The sequence below is a fragment of the Chanos chanos genome, chromosome 6 (genome assembly GCF_902362185.1).
Source record: "Chanos chanos chromosome 6, fChaCha1.1, whole genome shotgun sequence".
NCBI classification, from domain to species: Eukaryota; Metazoa; Chordata; class Actinopteri; order Gonorynchiformes; family Chanidae; genus Chanos; species Chanos chanos.
The window spans coordinates 17,447,788-17,469,656 of NC_044500.1; the positions used below are offsets into that span (position 1 = coordinate 17,447,788).

At 40.9% G+C, this 21,869-nt stretch overlaps 2 protein-coding genes across 2 annotated transcripts; one reads left to right on the top strand and one right to left on the bottom strand.

Moving 5' to 3' along the window:
- Nucleotides 1–220: 220 nt before the first annotated feature.
- On the bottom strand, nt 221–5,953 carry aifm4 (apoptosis inducing factor mitochondria associated 4). The gene is made up of 19 exons (XM_030776748.1): nt 5,879–5,953; nt 5,169–5,250; nt 4,807–4,916; nt 4,467–4,576; nt 4,299–4,343; nt 4,061–4,142; nt 3,796–3,908; nt 3,593–3,679; nt 3,372–3,463; nt 3,155–3,285; nt 2,844–2,959; nt 2,655–2,726; nt 2,463–2,526; nt 2,134–2,210; nt 1,926–2,043; nt 1,731–1,829; nt 1,561–1,636; nt 1,349–1,453; nt 221–1,198 (listed from the first exon to the last, which is right to left on the bottom strand). The coding sequence occupies exons 2-19, from the start codon at nt 5,228–5,230 to the stop codon at nt 1,165–1,167; spliced, it is 1,593 nt and encodes a 530-aa protein (XP_030632608.1). The 5' UTR covers nt 5,231–5,250; nt 5,879–5,953; the 3' UTR covers nt 221–1,164.
- Nucleotides 5,954–7,131: 1,178 nt separating this feature from the next.
- tlcd2 (TLC domain containing 2) lies at nt 7,132–20,832 on the top strand. The gene is made up of 4 exons (XM_030778625.1): nt 7,132–7,323; nt 7,547–7,629; nt 9,767–9,849; nt 20,382–20,832. The coding sequence occupies exons 1-4, from the start codon at nt 7,145–7,147 to the stop codon at nt 20,757–20,759; spliced, it is 723 nt and encodes a 240-aa protein (XP_030634485.1). The 5' UTR covers nt 7,132–7,144; the 3' UTR covers nt 20,760–20,832.
- Nucleotides 20,833–21,869: the final 1,037 nt, after the last annotated feature.

Consider the following 21,869-nt stretch of genomic DNA (forward strand, 5'->3'; position numbering starts at 1 on the left):
AAAGTTGATGCATGTAGGTTCACTTTCAGTTTATTAACGAGCAACATGACTGTAAAATGTTTTGTAGATGTCTGCAATAATCAAAACTGAGGTGATGTGAGTCAAAATTGTTTCACTGCATTCATTTTACCTGCATTGCCGATAAAAAGATTACATGGATGCAAAAGTAAGTCAAATAATTTTATTTCGACACATGGAACATTGGTCTTAGTAATCGTATGAAGAGTATTGAAATAGATGTGAAAATGAACAGATCAAAGACATTTTAAAGTTACAACAGTTATGCACACAGAGAAAGTGCAAATGATGACATATGCCATATGTTGGTGTGTGAGAACATACTGCAGCATTATTTGGTTTAAGTTCCAGTACTTTTTGTATCTTCAGTCTGTGTGAACAGTGCAAACCCTGAGACTACGTTGTTTATATATTATTGAGTAAACCTAACTTATTTGGAAAACCTGGCCAAAAAAGTCATGTCTCCTAACTGGACATTTCTATATCACAGATCTGTGCATGACATGGTCCACAGATCAAATGTAAATGTAATGTAAACTGTAAATGTCGATCTCTGTGACTTCACACACTCTGAACAGTGAGCACTGAATTTGTCCTCTGCATTTAACCCATCCAACTAGTAGTGAACACACACCAGACAAAGGAGCAGCGGGCAGCATTCCTTGCGCACTGGGGGCATTAGGGTTAAGTGCCTTGCCCAAGGGCACACAGTCGTGGGTGTTGGTCCTGAGAATCGACAACCCTCCAGTCATGAGCCCGGTTCTCTAACCTCTGGGCCACGGCTGCCCAAAGTAATCAGCTCCTTCGAGCCGGAAATAAGACAAACATGTTTGGAGCTGATATGACTCTAAAACATACACCTGGTCCATCACTACAAGGCCCACTGTGTACTGACAGTGATTTAATGACATTCTTTACTGACACCATGAACAGTTTATGTGCACATGTGGGTTGAAAGAAATTCCATCTCCATATCCTAACGAACCAAATAATTTCCCTTTCACTGACTGATGATATTTAGAAAACTGAAAAAAGAGAACCGATAGGCATAAGGCACCTTTGGTTCAGGATACAGACAACCAGATGCAGAGACTTTCCACACAGAATGAGAAGTTAAAACATGTTTTCAGACATGTAGATCCTGATTTAGGGCAGCTGCAACCAGGTGAGATCAGCAGATCTGTGAAAATGAAAAAAAAAAATGACATTGAATAAGTTAAAAGACAGAGGACATTATCAACATTCAAAATGAAGAGGCAAATATATGGTATATGTAGCGATGCACTGTCTCCTCTTTTCTGAACCTGTTATTGCTTGAGAGAATACTCACTCGGCCTGTGCCTTGGTAATCTCATTTCCTTTTGCCATCATTTCCGCTATCCGAGAAACAGCGGGGTCAAAGTTCAAGCTGGCTGCTGCAATAACTTTATCATCCCTATTTGTAAACAGTGAGAGGATAATATCAGATTAAATGTATGTGTATGGGAGATATTCTTCAGATTGAAGTCACATTCTGTTTACACAAGCATTTCACTTTCTTACTTGATATAGAAGGCAAGGAATTTCCTTTCCTCCACGTTCCCTTTGAACACGATGTCGTTGTATCCTTCTCCGTAGCCTTAGACAACGAGAAAGAAATGAATGAAGAGACGATGTCTCCACATTCAAGGTTGGTTTTCATTCCGGGGATAGGATTCAGTGTGATGGATTACCTGTATATCGGACACTTTTCCCCAACAGCACTGTCCAGAAGAAGGGCACGGTATTAACCTCAGTCTGTCTCTTCAACATGTTTAAACCGGCAACCCTCCCTGTTACAACAGAAACAGCATACATGAATTTCAACTTAAATGATCCTCACTGTTTTTCACATTTATGCAAAGCGAATAGTGTTAAAGATGTTTTACCAAGAGCCTGTGCAAGCTGCCAGTGACCAATATTGACTCTCCTATTCCCAAACATGGCAAGGGGGAAGGACACAACGTCCCCTGCAGCAAACACATCTGGGACGTTGGTTCTCATGAACTGGAAAGAGAGAACATGTAATCATTTACAGAAGAGTTGTGGACCACCACCAGAGGTATTTGCCAGTCCGCTCTCTTGCAGCATTGTTACCTTGTCAACAACAACAGCATTTCTCGAGTCAACCTCAATCGTGCTTCCCTTCAGGAAATCAGAATTGGGGATGACACCTTGACCGAAGTGTTGAGATAATGAGTCAGATTTAATCATGTATTTAATTATACATTTGCATAACTGACACAATATCTACATAAACAAATCCAACAACATAACCAATGACTAAGGCATTACCAGTACACTGGGTAATACTTGATAATGCTATACTTTAATAAGGTAAACAATAAGGTAATAATTTGCTTGATGAATGAAGGCATCTTAAAAAAAAAAAAAAAAAAAATTAACAAATATAACAACATACATACCAATGCCAACAACCACAATATCCGCTGGCAGGACTGTACCATTCTGCAGAATAACCTCCTTAACCTTCAATAATACAACCACATTACAACACTGCACCGATGATAAATCAAATAACAAAGACAAACAGTAAAACTTACACAATGCTACTCTTTCATCTACTTTCTTTTCTAATAATATTTTTTTAATCTCACTTTTCCATTTTGGCCTCGAATCTCAGTGACGCCGCTTTTCATGTAGAACTTCACGTTCTTCTCTTCCAGCATCTTTAACATGCAAAACAAATTTCAAGACCTATTTCTGTAATAGGCAGACACAAACATTTAAAGAGCAGGAAATCTATATAGCCCAAAACCAAAACAGATACTGTCGCTGTCACTGACCTTCATTGTCATTTTCCCTATGTCTTGCCCAAGTGACTTCTGGTAAGGGTACTCTGAGTTACCAATGACTGATACACTGGCCGCTTTGTCTGACAGATAGCCTGCTACCTCCATACCTGGCAGAGGAGAAGAAAAAAACGATTTAAGATTGTGTTTCCAAATTTTTGGTTGTAAGTAAATAAGTTACTCTACAATGGTTTTATCATTTTCAACATGAGCAAGTGCTGTATTTTCACAGTTATCTGATAATACTCAAAATACTTCACAGAAGTAGCCAGATTTGCAACCATTTTTGTGACTGGACACAATACCGATAAAGGAGGTGCCGATGACGACCACCCGGTTGCCAAGGGACAGTTTGTGGATCTCTCCCGCATCCTTAAAACTCTGCAGTAATCTCACGTTCTCCAGGTCAGCACCGGGACACTGCAATGATCTGGCCCTGACAACCAAGAAAATGAGTGAAATAGTTTTAGTTGACGTTCAGTCACTCACTGATGGAGAGAAAGGTGGTATGAAGACGCTCACCTGCAGCCTGTGGAGATCAGCAGCTGATCATAGTTTTGGACTGATCCATCATTCATAGTCACTGTTTTATTCTTTGTGTTCACAGACACCACCTACAAGACCAAGCGGATTCATTTTAGAACTATATCGTTAACCCATGGCCTTAAAAGAACTTAAATGTAACATATGTCGCTTTGGAATAGTTACACTACAAGCACCATCAATAAAAGTATTAGACTTACTTCTTTCTGTGTCAATACTTCAATGCCATGCTTCTGGAGGAAGTCACTTTGTCGAAGTAGGATCTTGTCACTCTCGATATTCAATGCCTTGACAACATTAGAGTTAAGACACACATCAAGAGTTTATTCGCAATTCATAAAAACAGAAAAGTTCAGTCCTAAAATGATGAAGTAAACATTGTCTCTGTGCTTATTCAACTCACTTTGCTAAGCTTTGTCTTGTCAAAAGGCAACACATCCTCCTTGGAGACCATAATTATTCTTCCTTCATATTGATTCTGTCTCAAAATCTCCGCACACTGGAGAGAAGCAGGTCCTATTAAGACACAAAACACACACGTATTCACATAAAACTACATGTAAATACAATCAGCACAAACGAAGAGGTTGAACGAGTGGTTCAAATGTAAATGAACTGGAAGGTCAGAGACACGAATGCGTCTTAAAACGGGAGGGTTCTCTCCTCACCTCCTCCAATGAGAAGCACAGTATGACAGATATTTGGCTTTCTGCCGCTCATCTCCTTCACACGCTTGGTAACTTTCTGAGTCTGAGAAAAACATCAAGACAATCAAAATAATAACATGCACCGAAATGTGACAATTTCACATTCTGTGTAACCTTTCACGCTGTTTACACAGCTGTGTTTCACGCTATGACAACATGGGAAAAAAAAAAAAAAGAAACCAGGAGGAAACGATTTTACCTTTTTATTTAAAGTCACATAGACTTTGCCATCTTCAACTTTCACCTTAAAGAGAAGAGTCAAATGAGGAGTGGACCAAAACCACTTCTTTTCTAGTGTAAAGCACATAGAGCAACAAAGCATTTTGCTTAATCCTGTTTATGGAAATCAGAGCCTGCTTGAATGTACCTTGTAGCTGGGTAAACAATCCAGGCCTGGAAACTCCTCTATATCTCCACTCTTGACATTAAAACACGCCCCATGAAATGGGCACCGCACTCGGTCTCCTACTAATGCCCCTGTAATTGTAAAAACTCTCATTAATCAAGATCCGTGTGAATGTTCTCGCTAGCTCTGCAAATGCTTTTATTGTTCAGAGACTAAACACTTAGTTGCAAGGTAAAAAAAAAAAAAAGTCACAATGCTTGATATTAACAGTTCCATTTATCTTAGTGCAAAGGACTGTTCTGTACACAAAAACAGTGCAACAAAAAAAACACTGAGTATGACTTTGCGTGTTCTGACACACCTTTGATGAGGGGAGCTCCATAATGTGTACAGAGGTTACCAACGGCACTGAATTCACCATTACTACGAACCAGCAGCATTTTATGTTGGTCCACCTCCACTTCTTTCATCCTGTGGAACAGGTTTAAAACATTCCACTCTACGATTCATTAATTACACTTTGACAAACAAAAGTAAAGTAAATTTTGACAAACAAAAATGACTGAATATTATATTTAATAACAGACAGACACAGAGATAGACAGATAGGAAGGGAGGTAGATTACACACGCAGCCAGTACTGTATCTCTGTTTCACGGTACTTTTAAGTTAATGTTTTTGTATGTTTAATGGCCTTGGAAAGATACATAAAAATGACATTACTCTCCATCCTGCAGGTCACAGACATGGCACACCATTTGTGTGATTTCATCAGCCTTCTGCATATTGGACGCTTCTCTTTTATCTGCAGAGAACAGACGATTTCACATGAACTAGCGAACATAAGACCGAGCATTTACTGTAATCTAAAATGAATTGCAACACAGCGTTAAACTGCAGAATGACAGTTTTCATAACTCTGGGATTTCGTTATGTTTGCGCTCGTGCACTACTGTTTCTATTTGCCGTTACTTCCCTGCAAATCTTTAAGTAGTATGGTCCTACCGAATGAAGATATCTCACAAAACGTCCGAGATAAGAAAGGCCAAGAAAAAGAATCTGCACGATGATTTTTACTAATGCGAAATATCGGCCGTGTTGTCAGATTGGAATGGCTGCTGGACCAAAGTATTTGCCCGCGTCTGATCATCAAAAGACCAGCGTCCCTAAGAAATACCATATGCCGAACCATCTCAGAAGAGACAGATATGCCAGTTTCACAGCCCAGCCGTTAAAACTTCTTTAAGGTGCAAACAAAGGATGAATTCAGTTTTCCTAAAGGGCAAACCACAACCGTGCAGATTCCCTCTTCTGTCACATGCTGCTGTGTACGTACTACTACTTCTACGAGTGGGTGATAGCAGTCGATACGTAATGCGTTATGATACGTAATAGTCTCACCCTCAGTATTTTAGCTCAGCATTCATTCTTACCCTTTAGACTCTGAGTGCAATTCGGTGAAATCCAGTTCCAGCCTTTGTCAATCTTAGGAAAGACAGAAAATAATACAATCACACCCCCATATATCCAATAACTTGCTGACACTCCGTGATGCAGCAATTTCGGTTGCTGGACCAATCAGAGCAAACATCGAACATGTGACATCATTCATTCACAGTCATACAAAACACATTGAAAGGCGACAGTTTTCAAACGCGTTGATATGTTCTCATAAGTGGTGTGTTCATACTAAATTAACTGATGTGTGTAAACTCAGACTTCAGACCTAAACGTATTCTCACATACATGGCTACGCGTGACAGTTATAAAACCAGTATATGAAAAATCCAGTTTATCCACAAGATGTCGCACAATACCACGTACGTTTAGAGTAAAGACCTGACAAATCTATGTCTGTAAACCTTCACATGTGCTGTTTCCATATATCTATTTCTGTTTATCTCTCTCTCTCTCTACACACACACACACACACACACACACACACACACACACACGTAAGTATATGTGCGCATATGTTTATATGTATATATACATATGAGTATGTAGGTATGTTTATATGTATAATATATACATAGTCTACCTCTAACCACGTTAGTCATATATGTGCATATATTATCCAGCTCTAACCACGCCACTCAGTGAGGTAAAAATGGATAGATCTAAAGTGTGAAGTGCTGTGTGCCTCCAGGTGCTGTAGTTGGAAACGCTAGTGTGAGGCAAACTACGCTTAAAACGACATTTCCCACAATTCACATTTCATGTATGGGCGGGAGGCTGTGCTGGGAAGGAAAAAACACGTTATGCCACAGTCGCGTATTTGTCCAGCCACTCCTCCTGATAACTGGGCGGGGATTCTGTTGTGTGGTTACTGTATAGGCAAAAGTTACACAAGCATTACTTGATTTTGTAATTTGAACATGCTGTAGCTCTCTACCTTGACGATATATATTATTTCGTTCAGATTTAGTCGAGCACACTAAAAGCCACTGAGACAACTACTATCATTTTCTCAAACAAATCCGTGACAAATAATACGTTTGTTATTGTAATAATAGAGGACTATTATAGCCTAAACACTCAGATAAAATAATCGTGAATGAACAGGTGACACAATATAGGTTTTTTTCCTGGTAATGTTTCCATAGAAGTGGCATAGCATATCGTTTATCTCCAAGGTCTGGAAGCGCGCGAGTGTTGGGTTTTGAAGTCACAGTAAAGGAAGGGGACCCATTGCTGTCATGGAGTTCAATTCTGTGATTTTAACAGTGGGATGCTCTACTGCTTTCTTTAAATTAGTTAACTGTGGATTTAATCATCTGCCCATAGCAGAAACCGCGCGCAGGAATGTATGGAAATGGAGAAACATCTCTACGTCTTTCGTTCACAGTCTCATAACAGGAGTCTGGGCTGTGCTTTGGTAAGTAGCTCAGTACCCTCACAGGCATTGTCTGCTTTACACTTTGATCAACAGAATCTCGGACATCAGGGGGATCGCTTCTCACAAAAATGCTTTCGCTGAAATGATGCATGCAAAACAATTAAACGAATTTTGATTGACTTCGGATACTTGACTATCTATGTGTATTTTTTAAACTATAGTAAACGTCATGTGACACTGACATTCTTCTTTTCTCTTTTAGTTTTTACTTGCATCCTCAGATGGCAGAGGACTTGATAGAGACCCACTCTGTTTTCTCACATGCCCTTGTTTCTGTATCAATTGGTGAGTGTACAAATTTGCTCGCGGCTATAGCCTATTTCATTTACCTAGATTGGGATCGAGTGTGGATCATGTGGTGTACTACGACGAATTTGCACGTACTATAGTATGTCTATAGACGCTAAAAAAAAGACCACGTGTAAATATTTCTCCTTGCTTTGTCGAAAAGAAACGTGACCGTCGCCGCTTATTATTTATTGACCTTTATTTATTAACGCGGTCGTTAAAGACTATAGTATTGCGTTGAATTCCGCGAAATATCAGATGATCTTGTGGTGTTCTCTCAGGCACTTCTCCAAGCACATGATATTGACTGAGCGTGTGTGTGAGCGGTAAGAGCAGCTCATGTCCAGTCTGGATTTAGTAGCCAAATGTGTGACTAAGAAACGGATTGGCGTTTCATTCACTGGTCCATCAATGGACAAGCTCTCCACCGAAAACGGTGACACTCGTAGTAATTGCAGAGCGGTGTAAAAGAACAGTCTTTAGCTACACGATAAGCTGTAACATCAACTGCTAATGTTTACACTCATGGTGAATATAAGCAAGTGTTTTGTCGCTATTATTCTTCGGTTATTCACGGAGACAACGTCCGGCAGAAAACGGCCAAGATTAATTGTCATATTTCCTCTTCTCTGTTTTTTATTGTATTGGGTTTTTTTTTCTTTCCCTTGAGACCTCCAATACAGTTGGAAATTTAGCAGAGTTCAACAGGGACCTGTTGCACCCACTAAGCCGATAATTTATTTGCTCTTTGTTGAGTAACAAGGGTTCCCAAATTCCAGAAATGTTTTACATTCTTAGAAGAATCCCACCATTGGTGTTGGCACACACATTAACTGTGGCTGCTGTACAATCAATGGGTGGCTTTATGATCGGTCCCAGGCACCAGACTTTCTCCCGTAAGTCACATGACACCACAAGAAAGGCGACTCCAAGCATTTATTTATGTGATTGTTGATTTGTTTGTTTTTACATCCATCCATTTTTCCACTTCATTCACAAATGAATGGCTACATCCAGTCAGAAAGGTGCCTTTGGCCAAGTGGCCACATCCTTTGCTTTACCAGTATGTATGATGGAGTGTTGAGGAGACAGTTTTGTAGGGCAGTAGGCTTTTAAGCACCCTTCAAAAGGCCTGCATTTTCTCAGTCTCCCCAGTCCTGAAGGTCCCCACCAGAATGTGTACCATGATAACAGAGGATGCTTCATTGCGGTTCCTCTAGTAGGTGAACAGTCACTGTGTCCACACTGAGTTACTGTTCGTGTAAAAAAAACGGCTTGGGCCACTTGGTCCTTATGTCACACAGAGGTGATATAAGTAGAGGTAAATGATGATATAACAATTATGAAACACAGATAAGAGTCTTTGATTGAAGGCAGAGTGACCAGTTGGCAAATGAGACCTGATTTATGATTCCAGGTGCGGCGTTGTTTCATCTGCCATAACGTGCCATAAAAGTTTCGTAAAGGTCCAGTCGTCTGTGTCTGTAGCTGAGCAGAAGGGACGTGGATTGGTTTTTTTTTCTGTTTGACAGTGCGGTTGTGTATCGAAGTTGTTATGAAGTAACTGTGTTCAATGTTACTCTCCTGGCGCTGCTCCACGTGTTTGCAAATTCATATCGCTACCTGAACACAAGATTATGAAGAGAGTTTTTAGATAAAAAGAAAGCTGTCAGATAATGACTGTGTTAAAATAAATGCTTCCTAACCCCGGAGAACGTTCTCATATCACATTCAAGAGGAAGTCTGATAAACGTGTTTCAGTGATGGAAAGTAAACGTAGCGCTACTGCAGGAGCCTCAGGTCTGCTGAAGAACTCCAGCTAGCATCCTGAGGTCAAACAAGCCCAGATTTGAGTCAGGACCGCTTAGAGGTCCATCTAAATTGGCAAAAGCTCCTCCTGTATTGCACTCCATTTTTGTTCTTCTCATTTCCGACCATTTTAAAATGCTGTCTCCATGGATACTGTCACAGTGGGAAGATGGATATAAATAGCCTTCTGTCACTGACATCTTGGTAACCATAGCTAGCGTTGTCATGGAAGCCGTGTCCTAATAACCACCTGTTGTGCCAAGGGCCTTTTTCTTGTTAATGATTGTTTCCTATTTAAAATTGTAATGAGTCTCTTTGTTTCTAGGTTACTTCATTTATGATTTTCTTGACATGATTCTGAATCAGAAGATAAGCCAGTCATGGGAGCTTCTGTTCCATCACACAGTGGTAAGTAGCCAAAGAAAACCATTAGCATGGGAAACACATCCTCTGTGTCTCTGTCAGTAGTAAGTTCACTAGTGAAGATGGTGAGGATGTAATTTTTTCTCAGGAGCGTCAGAAACGACTTTGTTAACTCATGCTTGAAGTGTTTATTTATGGTAGAGTTCAAATTTTTTGAACAAATGATATTCTTTGCATCACCCAGTCTTCCCAATCTGACTAAATGAAAACAGGAAAACAAGCCTTGCTACGGGATTTTGATGCTTAAGAATTTTTTAAATTTGCATCTAAAAGAGGCCAAAAGATTCTGAAAGCTTACGGGTTTAATCCAGTTCTGTTTTCGCTATTCAGATAGTACTTCTTACTATGCCAAGTTTATGTTCACCAAGAATCACAAAGGATGTTTATTTGGATAAGGCCGGACTGTTATCACACCAAGAGTGTTCTTTTATTTGTCTCTATGGGCATAGGAAATCAGTTGCAACTAAACAAACAGCTCTGACTGGTGTTCAATTTCCAGACTCAGTGAGATGTCAGACATGGAGAGTTCTGGCTCGCCCAGGTTGGCGTTGCATCATCTCTTGGTCCTTTCCACTCAGAGGAGGGCAGCCAGTTTTATTCTTTGTTGTTTTTGTTGTCTCCCCTGCCCACCCCCCACACCCCCACCCCCTCTTTCCCTGAGTTTTCATTCACATGAAGTGGCTTGTCAGGAAACGCTGCCAAAGCCTCAGAGGCCGTGTGAAAAAGCGTCCCACAACGTTGCCTCCTTCCGCATCTTACCTCCTCCGTTTTTGTTTTTTTTCTCTCTCTCTCTCTCGTGTTTAGCCCATGAGGCTGGCTCTAATAATAACATGACCTTTGTCCTAGTTATTCCTCAAGTAAAGTGAGAATTCTGTCTGTCAGTATATTCTTTAATAACCAGATCATGATTGTGTACCTCAAAACATTTTGTTCCTCCGATTTACGCCTTTCAGTGACTGTCACATCGCAGTAGATCTCACAGCTTTATAGTGGGAGACTACAGCAGTATAGTGGAACAATAAACTGGAACGAGTAGTCAAAAGTTCCATGGAAAGTTTTTTTTTTTCCCCTTTCTACCAGTCTCCGGTGACACAGGGGCTTGCTTAGAAATTCCTGTACCAGTAAACTAAGAAGTTGGCTCTCAGCCAAAATCTCTGAGACCCCCTTAACCCCCACTTCCCAACTCCTGATAGTTCCCCTTTTTTTGGGGGGGAGAAACAGGAAATCCTGCTGTCTGTGACTGAATCAGGGCGTTGATGCATAGTTTATCATTGCAGTGTGGGAGGGATGAGATTTGGAACTTTTAATAAAGCAAAAGCTCAAACTATCAAGTTTATTTTTTTTGATGGTCTCCCATAGATTTCTGTTGCTGCCTCAGTAATGTCGTTTGGCTGTGAGTTGAGTTAGTGGAAAAAACTTAACAGTTCAACTGAAAGCACACTACCTTATGTGTGTGGGCGGCTTCTATTGGCAATTGCTTTTGGAAGTCCTAGGGCTTTGAGAGAGTAGTTATAAACCAAGCAGAAGTAGTGTTGCTTCTATAAATAATTTACAGAATCATAGTATAGCTGTTTGTGTCGAAACCATTCTTGCAATATAAACATCTGTAGACTCACGTGTTTATATATTTATGTATGGATTTAAATGAAGAAGTTGTTCCGTGTCAGTTAATCAGAAACGTTGTTGAAGATGTTTACTCGAACAGTCTGAGAGTTCAAATTGTTGTCAGCCCTCTCTCATTTATTGAAATTGAGTTTACTAATTAAAATGGGATGGCCTCAGAGGAGGTTAAGAGGATCAGGTGGCCTTAGCGCTCTCTCTCTCTCTCTCTCTCTCTCTCTCTCTCTCTTTCACTCACTGTCTTCACTCTGGCTCTTAAGCAGACCCTTACGCAGTCCTGGTTTGAAGGGTCGTAAATTCAAATATTAATGGAGCATTCCTCTGTGACAAATGCTATAAACGGACAAAGCTACGAGGAGAGCCTGGATGCTTGCAAGTGTCCTGAGTGATTGCCAGCAATCCTCTGGGTCTAAAATATAGAGACCAGTGGTGTTACAGTGTTCGTACATGCTGTGTGTCTCTGAGTGTGTGTGTGTGTGTGCTGGGAGATGGTATTGGGTAAAGGCACATCTGAGACGGAAGTATGTATTTCTCGCCTGGCCTTTTTCTGCAGAACTTGATAGTCAAGCTCCTCCTGTCTTAAACCAGTTGGTGTATCTTTTGCCGAGTCCAACTGCTGTTTCACCAAATTCACCACTGCTGGTTTAGAGTCATCTCCCTGCTTATTGTAACAGTAGACTAACTGAATTTGGAGTCAGTGTACTTCCTACAGTACAGTAAATCAGTCAGTTTCTCACACTGAACGTATGTATTTTTTTTGAGCAGTGCACCTTTCATAAAGTCAAGAAAATGCGGCAGGCTGACACAGTAGCATGTGTAGTGACAATTTTAGAAATCTTGCTATTATTTTTTTACCTGCAGCTTGGTGACTGTGACTTTTAAACCCAAGGAAATGAAGGTCATTGCCGTTAAAAAGTACGCTTAAGTACACAAATTCTCTGCTCTTCCGTAGTTTATCTTATCAGATTGTCGTAGCCTTATCAGAACCGGAAGGGAATGATTACTGAAGGTGAAGACTACAACAGAAGAGCAAAGAATACTCAATAGAGTCAATAAGTACAGAGAGGGAGAGACAGAGAGAGAGAGAAGAAGACTAAGTAATAGCAAAAGAATGGAAAAAAAGGAGAGAAGCGGGTCAGTCGAGTAGCTGGAGGTGTGGTAGTGTATTTGCGGTTCTTTTTTTTTTTCCGTTTCAAAGGAGAGCCCCTCTGTCCTTTTTTTTTTTTTTCTTAAATTTTCCTGTGCGCTCTCCCAGACAGAAGCTAAAAGTTACACCTGGTTTCCACATGTTCTCTCTCTTTGCTTTCTCTACTCTGGTACAGAGAACTCTGGGGCCCCTCTTAGACCCCTGAAACAACACAGCTCCTTCTCTACCCACCCGCCCCCAAGTCTAAGACGCTCAAACAAATCACACGCATTAGAAGTCTCTTTCTGCTTCAGGCCCCTCCCACATTTCTCAGAAAGGCCTCTCTTCAGTATACCCCCCAACACCCACTCACGTTCTAAATAATTTCCCCTTCAGAACAACACGCCCGCTATGCCCTAAACAACCCACGCAGTCATCCAGTACACAGGGATTCAGTCTGACCGGACAACAGCAAGAACTGTTATATGTTTCTTTTGTCTTTGAATACTCTTTACCGTAAGATACAGTTGTGGTATTAAATCCTGCGTTGTGGTTATTAACAACCGCCTAGCAACAGTAGCTAGGTTAGAGTGCTACATCACAGAGCAGGGCATGGAATGCTGTAGATCCAGGAGAAAGCACAAACGCTGACGTTTTGCCTATGAGGCACAATTCTCAGTCTTTTGGAAATAAGGTGACTGTTTGGATTGTTTTGCTTTTTTTTTTTTTTTTTTTTTGCTTTTTGCTTTTTTTTTTGTACAGAAACATGTTTGCACCACACCCAGAGCTTGAAAACGACACACCAAACTTGAAACAAAGCCAGCTGGATTCCAATAGAGCACCGAAATGTGTGACACCCACACCAACATGTTGTTGTCATAGTGAACAGCAGCAGGCTGCATAAATGTTTTTATAGAGCAGCCTATCACGTCGCTTCATGATTACAAAGACATTGCTGTGTTATGATATTGAAGTTATTATTTTGGTCATATCCAGCACTATTGAGTAGAATGGAGATGTGAAATTGGGCACAGTTTACTTCCAGACAGTCAAGGCCCTGTGTCCAGATTGGTGTTAACTGTAAATGTGGTTATAGGGTGAGTCACTGGAAAAACATACATGAAATTGCACAAAACCATCGTCATAGCTATTGCTTGGCAACTGCATATTATGAACATGAACGCATGTTATCTCTCATATGCTATTGAAAGACATTTTGCCAAGAGGTTATGATTCTTTTGAAGACCAGGGGGGTGTTCCAGAAAGCGTGTGTAGTGAAAATTTTGAATTAGTTAACTCAGAGTAAGTAGTAAACCTCCTAATAGAAGAGCCCTATGGCTTCATTCTCCTAGCAAAACAAAGCCATAGTGCTCTTCTATTCGGAGTTTTATTGCTTGCACTGAGTTAAGTTTTCACTAAACCCACTTTCTGGAGCACCCCCGATGTAATGATAATAATAATAATAATAATAATAATACAAAATTATTTAGAGCCCAATATCATTATTTATAGTCTCAAAGGGCTTTGCATGTCTGTAACAAAGTCAAATCAAAATTATATTATGCATAAGCTAGAGAAAATAGATAAGTCTTTAGTCTGGTTTTAAAGTTATGAAGAGAGTTTGCCTCCCTAATTTCTGTAGGTAGACTATTCCAGAGGAAGGGAGAGTGCTGCACAGTGTTTCCCTCAGAATTAGAATATATTTGTGGCAATTAGTGTTGATATTGTGGCGGGCTACCACAAATAAATCAACGTATGGGAGACACTGGAGCATATATAGGGCACTTATAGGGTGTGTAGATAGGTGGTGTTTGATCTTTGAGCTCGTTTTCAGGTGTGGCTGCAGTCATGGGTGGATTCCTTTTCTTCTATGTAACTATGACGCGTTGAGATAAACGTACTTTTTGACCCAGGTCACACGGGGCGGGAAGAAGGGCCTTGATTTGGATGCCCTATTCTGCGGTCATGTCAGTATCAACTCACCCTAAATAGTCCCTTTTTTTAATCTCCCTTCTCGGTGTACTATATAACTCGAAATGTGTTTTTTTTTTTTCCCTCCAGCGTGTTCGGACCTTGACCTTCGCATGCTTGTGTAAACCCTCTCACTGTTTGTCACATCACACCGTGAGAGTGAGAATGAGCGTGAGTGAGTGAGACAGAGAGAGAAAAAACACTTTATACGCATTGACTCTCATTAGCTGGTTGCCTTTCACTTGTCTCTCGATTTACTATTTACCTCCATGGAGCACAGAATGGCTCCAGTGAGGTACTGATTGATGTTAAAGCACTGCCAAAAATGCAGCTTAGATAATAAGAGACACTATTTTAGAAATAAATGCTTCAAAAAATGTTCTATATGCCCCTGAGGCGAGGGTTTCAAATGGAAGGATTCCTTGAATGAAATAAATAGGTCTAGACACAAGAAATAAAAGGTGTTTTGAAATTGTTGGAAAATATTCATGCATATTCAGCAGCATCAACACACAATTCTTAATGCAAAATAACTCATGGAAAGTCTGATGCCTACAGCATGAAATATATCCTGAAATATTTTTTATGAAGTTGTCACCACACTTTGAACTCTCTAGTTTTATCTCACTATTGCTGGTGGTACCACACAATTTCCCTGAAATTAGACATGATATTTGAGCGAAAAAACTTAAACCAGTTAGGTTATAACATGCCAAAAGCCAGAAACATAAACTGTGGAAAATTGTTACTCCTCAGATGCAGATTTACCTGTTAAGATTTGCATCAAAACAGTCTGGCAAGAGACACGTACAGTTCTGTCAACTGAATGGTATATTTATTACACTGTTTCTTAGTCACTCATATTGCCTGTGTCAAACTCAGTGTTCTCACATCTAAAACTGGTTTTGTTACTCGGAAATTCTGTGACTCCCAGCACAACCTGTGCTGAATGGCAGGTGCGGATAGGGACATGTGACATAAAAAATGTTCATGAATGAGATCACTTTCTGTTCACTGTTATTCGATTATGTGTTGAACAGCAGATGGAGAAGATTATGTTGCGGTAAATGTTCCTGGAATTCTTTCCGCGATGGTTCCACTAGTCACACGGGTTTGCTTTTGTCACAGTCTCTGTGTACTGGAAGTGCCCCATCTCACCTCTTTCCCTCCCGTTATCGATGAATCGACTAATTCTACTGTCATGCGCTCGTTCCCAGGCACACGTGCGTATGTGCGCACTCACGGTCAGACACACACACACAATTGTGTTTTATTGTTTCCTTTTCCATGGCACTCGCTCTTTTATTCCGCGCCTTGCCACGCCTTACCCCTCTCCTCTGTCTTTTTTTCTGAAGCACACTTCCCATAACAGCATTTACACATCTGCTCACTCACTCACTCGCCCACTCCACTCATTCACCCACTCCACCCACTAACTCACTCATTCACCCACTCTACCAACTCACTCACTCACTCACTCTCTTGCAACACATGGTATCTCCCAGCAAGTCCTCCGCTCTCTATGTTTGTCTCCATCTGCCTCTCACGTCTATGGCTCTCATGTCTTCCATTCTGTTCCAAGTATGTGTTGCTTCCTCTTGTTTATGCAGTTGATATATTTAGTGTGTGTGTGTGTGTGTGTGTGTGGAATGTGTGGGATGCAGAGTGCGGCTCCATTAGCGTTTGCCTCTGTTTACATTAAAAGCACTTACATTTATCTCTCTGAGGAAGGGAATGAATATGCGAGTAAAGAGCAAGTATTTATGAGTGAGGGAATCTATTCTACTTATTCTCTCATGCCTTATCTCTCTGCACTGTATCTAAGAGACCAGTCACCACACGGTCTCTCATTCAGTGTATTGTACACTAAAACAAACTTGGCCTTATGAAAGTACAAGACTTTCTCCTCAAAACCAGAGCAACTGGTTTCATACACGCTCCCCACCCTCTAACACAATGTTCAAATTCAAAGAAAAAAAATCTTTCAAGCAACCCCCATACCCCCCACCCCCGCCTGCAGCCTTGACCTCTGTTCTCTGTGTGGTTGTGGTAATGTGCTTGGGTAGAGACTGGCTTCCTTGCTAAGAGTGCTGGTAATTGACCACATTGGGACCACCACAACACATCCCTCTTGTTTTCCCTGCTGCTCAGTAGGGACCGCTTGACATAGGGGAATAGATTAGATGGTGTCAATGTTATGTTCTTTTTACATCAATGTTATTTACTATAAGCATATAGACAACTGTGCCATTGCGTAAGTTGAAATGTCAAGAGATAAACAGCCACTGAGTCACTGACATACCATGGACCCTGTATGCAGCTTCACGGGCATCTTATTCATATACTCGCGTGTGTATTTGTGCGTGTGTGTTTCAGGGGATATTTTACCCTCTTGTTTGCGGCATCTGAAGCTTGTGTCATGACAGATTAAATGCTCCTTCACTCTGTTTTTCTCCTTGGCGTTTATGGACTGAGATGATAGTGGGTTTGTGTGGATAACTGAGCTGTGATCTCATATGTAGTCTGTGGACTTGTACAGCTATCCTTGTGAGGACCAGTTTGAGTTTTAGACCTGGGGAGTGAGGACATTTTGGGAAAGTGAGGACATTTTGGCTGGTTCTCACTTCTTCAAAGGGCTGTTTGAGGGTTTAGACTTGGTTTTAGGGTTCAGGTTAAAATTAGATTTAGGTTAGGGTTAGGGTAAGGGTTGGGATTAGGCATTTAGTTCTGATGGTTGAGGTTAGGGTAAGGGGCTAGGGAATGTATTATGTCAGTGAGTGTCCTCGCAAAGATAGAAGTACAAGTGTGTGTGTGTGTGCGCGTGCATGCATGGGTGTCTATATGGTGCTCTCACTATCTACCACTGAGTGACCCCTCACGTGTGTGGTTTGTATAACACCTTGATTGCTTGGGTGTCAATGGTTATTATAAAGCCAAGGTCACAGTGCAAGTTACATATATTTTTTATCTGTTTCATAGTTATGATCTCTAAATGTCGTACCAAGTGGATAATAAAACCAACTACTGAAATTTGAAGTTCATAATCGCCCTACCTGGAGCGTGCTTTTACAACCATGTGTATGAAAAGGGCCCACATTCAAACCCCAGTGAAGTATGGAATACATACATAACAAAGCCATAACACAAGCCTCTTATCAAACATCTGCAGTATAACTCCTTTTTTTAACTGGCACTCTTTCTCTGAAGTGCATGGTATGTCTTTAAGGAGAGATAAGGTAGATAAAGTCTATGAATAATATACAGATTGTTTGGGAAGCACAGGCCTTATCAGTGGCTGATACTCTGAGGGTTGTGTGTGTATGTGTGTGTGTGTGTGCGTGGTTGGGGGGGTCGGGGGTCTAAAAGGTTGTTTACCTGCCCATTCTTCCCTTGCACAAGGCAGAGGTCATACAGACCTCATTTATCAACAGCTCACTTGTTTTTGGGACCTCAGATGGCTTGACTGAAATCAGAGAGCGAGAGAGAGAGACAGAGACAGAGAGAGGGGATGTTGATGTGAGAGTGTCTTGCTCTCCTGTAATCAGATTTGAAGGTGTACGGTTGTAATCATCCTGTTTGGGGTTGATTTGATTACATCTGCTGCCATCTCAATATTTCAGGCATGTTCTGACCTGAATTAAGAAGGAAAGCTCTCAGCTTCAGTGCAATTAATTACCCCCACAATCTCTAGTCTGATCATGCTCACTACGACTGAGTGAAATCAGAACTGAGCAGCTATGTTAAAACAAAACAGAAAATGAAAATGTTCTTTTTTTTTTCTACCATGCTTTCTGGTCATGGGAAAAAAAATAAACCATACATCTGAACTGGAGAATTTAGTTGAATTAAAATTCTGCTTGTTTTGTATAACTTCTGACAAATTATGTGCGTTTATTGCTTTATGGCATATTGCTTCAGTTCTCCGGTTTACCTTGAAAAAGAGGTTATGAACCTCTAGAACAAAAGGAGTCCAGTTGTGAGTTGTGTAAAACATTGGATGTACAGAGTGGCAGCGTTTCCTCTGCACGTGTCTGAGTGTGTTTGTAGTGAAGGAGTGGCGTGAGTTTGTACTCTAAACATACGTTACCACATCGCATGTTGTGTTAAGAATGCCAGCAGAGAACTGCTATGAGAAGATATGTGTGCTCTCTGTGTGGAATCTCCCAGGTTGCACTGTGGTCTCAGGTGGTGTGGTTGTTCTGTTGCCGTTGTCCTGGTGAATACACATTCCTGTGCACAGGGAGTAATTGTTGTTTGCCTTTGTGTATGTGACTCAGGACAGCGCTACGGAGGTTACGATGCGAGCTGCCTCCCTGTTACCAAAGCTCTTACATCAACTGCTGAGCAGATGCTTATTCACTCTTATGTGAGCTCAATGTGACCCCTGTCTTTTCAGTCCTTTGTCCTCATATGGTTTAATAATGTGACACATGATATGGGGCATGTCAGCCTGTATGTATCTAACCTAGAACATCTTGTTTGCACTATTTGCACAAAGCACACATTTTCTTTTTCGTTTTTTTTTTTTTTTTTTTGGTAATCGATTTAGACAGCCAGCGTTTTCTGAGTGTCACAGGATGAGGTGAAGTGAGCAATAGAGTGGAATATTCTTAACTGTCAGGCCTTCACCTGCTGTGTGAGCATTAGCAGCAACTCCCAATTTATCGTTTTTTCTTTGCTTGTTTGTTTGGTTGGTGTTTGTTTATTTTTTTGTATAAGACATAGACTGCCATCTAGTGGATTGTAAATGCAAAGATCGCTTAAACATGGAAATAACTAGAAACGTACAGCGCACTTGGGAACAACTGCTTGTGTTGTTTACTGACAGATTTACATATCCTCAAATTTACAGAATTTCGATCGGCAAATTAAAATGTTCAATATGACCGTTTTTGCTGACAAATGTACGGTATCGGTTGTTGCCAGTCAGTTTTTAAAGTTTTAAAGTGATTAATGCACTTATATTCGTTACATGTGCCACATACCACAGGAACTCTCGGTTTCCTGTGTATATTAGGCAGACTTTTCTATTTTTGAAAACAAGGTTGAACATATCTATGTAGCAAACAGGAAATTCATTTCACACTGAAGAGTAAGTGAAACTGATTTAGCATGGTATGGGCAGAGTCACTCATAGTCAAAACATCATCTATTTTTAAATGCATACGGATACAGTACTGACAGATCTCACTGGCATCCATACCTCAACCTGCTCAGACTAATACACAGTAAACAAATAATACATCTTTAGGTTTAGAAACTCTCTTGGACTGTGATGCACAGCCTTGCTGCATTACAACTAGTGATCATTGCTTTTTGTGTCTGTTTTTGTGAGAGGGCTCAAAGAGCGTGATACTGCCTTAAGACTGATTCATACATTATGTGACATCCGGTTAGGGTGCGTGGAACAAAGCATCTGCTTCACCCAGTTAAGATATTAACATACTGGCCTGTAGCCAGTAGTCTAAATGTCATTTCTTGAGGCAGTGTTTTTCCATTAATGGCATGCTAGATCATGTAGGTGCTTGGCTCCATACTTTATTATACTGTGCTTTAACTGGTGTTAGTGACTTGTAACATGAACCGGTAATGCACCATGTAGACGATGGGCTTTTGTATGCAGTCAGTTCTGATTTGCTCTAAGACCACTGATTTAAATAAGCTAAACTACTTGACGTGTTGCATGTTGGAAGTGTGTTCTCTCACTTCGAAATGTATTAATCCAGCTAAAAGTATCATTAAGGGAAGAAATACCGTAAATCAGTAATTTATTACATATTTTTTTCCCTCTTGTTTTCAGGTGATCACGTGTTTTGGGATCGCTGTGTTGAGCTGTCGCTATGTGGGATTTGCCGTGGTGGCCTTGCTGGTGGAGATCAACTCTGTGTTCCTCCACCTCAGACAGGTGCTCCGCATGGCTAGCATGGGAAAAACGACGCTTTACCGCGTCAATAGCATGATCAACCTTGGCACCTACGTCATCTTCCGCATCAACACGCTGGCCTGGATGACCCGCTGGCTTGTGCTGAACCGCGACAACGTGCCCCTCTTCAGTTATACGGTTGGCAGCGTGGGCTTGGCCATTATGACCGCCATGAACATAGTTCTTTTCTACCGCCTGCTCCGAAGCGACTTTCTCAAGAGCAGCCGCGAGGTCAAGAAGGAGAAGGAGACATAAGGGGCGGTGGTTGTTCCCGCGCCTTAGAGCCCCGCTCTCCCCTTCTGCTTTTTACCAAATTCGCTGTCCACCACACCTTCCTTCCACACACCACTCATAGCTTATCGGGGGCCGGCTTGCGTAAAAACAAACACGTGAGAGGTATAAGCTAATTTAATAAATTGGGAAGCAGTCTGCACTGTTATACTCACATTGCTAGCATCACTAATATTTGATGGTTATGTTCACTGAATGAAATTTTATTTGTGTTGTTTGTTTTTGTTTTGTTTTGTTTTTGCCTCTAGTTCTGTACTGCCATTCGGATGTGTATGGACAGTTCTAGAAAAATGGTTTTTCATGGGTTTACATTTGTCTCTCATTCAATGAGGGATGCAACTAATGGATTTAGGGCTGTAATATTAGTCTCAGAATGACTGTTGAAGTTAGACTGACACAGGAGCTACTCAGAGGAGGAGTCTAGGGTAGCACAGGACAAAGTGATTTTCTAGCTCTGTGAGTATCTTATGAACGACTGATGCTAATTTACTCCTCTGTTCCCATTTTTTCAATGTGTCCACTAGTTATTAATTTATGTGTTGGATTATCCAGCTGCACTGAAAAAAAAACACAATAGAAAACAAAATCACATTTAATTTTGAATTATTTAGGCCAAATATGCCTTGTGGAGACCATGAGATGGTGTATTTATAAAACTTGAGCACTCAAAGACCTGTCCTCAGACCTCATTCACAGCTATACCTGCTACCTCAGATGTCTGTAGCAGTTTAATCTCTTCCTAGCTCAGATTATGTGTCTTCTCTTATTCAGTTAGTTGTAGTGTTAAGGTAGGATGTCAAAGCAGTGGCTTCTTGCCTGCATGCCGCAGTGTGTGATTCAGGAGTGGTCTCTGTTGTGATGAGTAGAAGAACTCTGGTGAAAGATGTGACCTTTGGACATGTGCTGACTGTTTAAAACTGTATACCACAATACCAGGGTGCCACCTACATGCAGGCAAACATAAATCACCTTTTTCTTTTCCTGAAGAGTGTGTGGTAAACTGGGGAAACTTAATCTCAGTGCTGGAACTGTTTCCGTGGTTACCAAGAAGACATACAGTCCTCAACCTTCTTC

Excerpts from the sequence above, each read along its gene's own strand:
- aifm4 (XM_030776748.1), bottom strand. The coding sequence starts at position 5,230 with ATGCAGAAGGCTGATGAAATCACACAAATGGTGTGCCATGTCTGTGAC. Across the intron at positions 2,211-2,462 it reads TATTGTGGTTGTTGGCATTG|GTGTCATCCCCAATTCTGAT; the intron begins GTATGTATGTTG and ends ACTTCGGTCAAG. Across the intron at positions 1,637-1,730 it reads GAAAAGTGTCCGATATACAG|GCTACGGAGAAGGATACAAC; the intron begins GTAATCCATCAC and ends TCGTTGTCTAAG.
- tlcd2 (XM_030778625.1), top strand. The coding sequence starts at position 7,145 with ATGGAGTTCAATTCTGTGATTTTAACAGTGGGATGCTCTACTGCTTTC. Across the intron at positions 7,630-9,766 it reads CCTTGTTTCTGTATCAATTG|GTTACTTCATTTATGATTTT; the intron begins GTGAGTGTACAA and ends CTTTGTTTCTAG. Across the intron at positions 9,850-20,381 it reads TTCTGTTCCATCACACAGTG|GTGATCACGTGTTTTGGGAT; the intron begins GTAAGTAGCCAA and ends TCTTGTTTTCAG.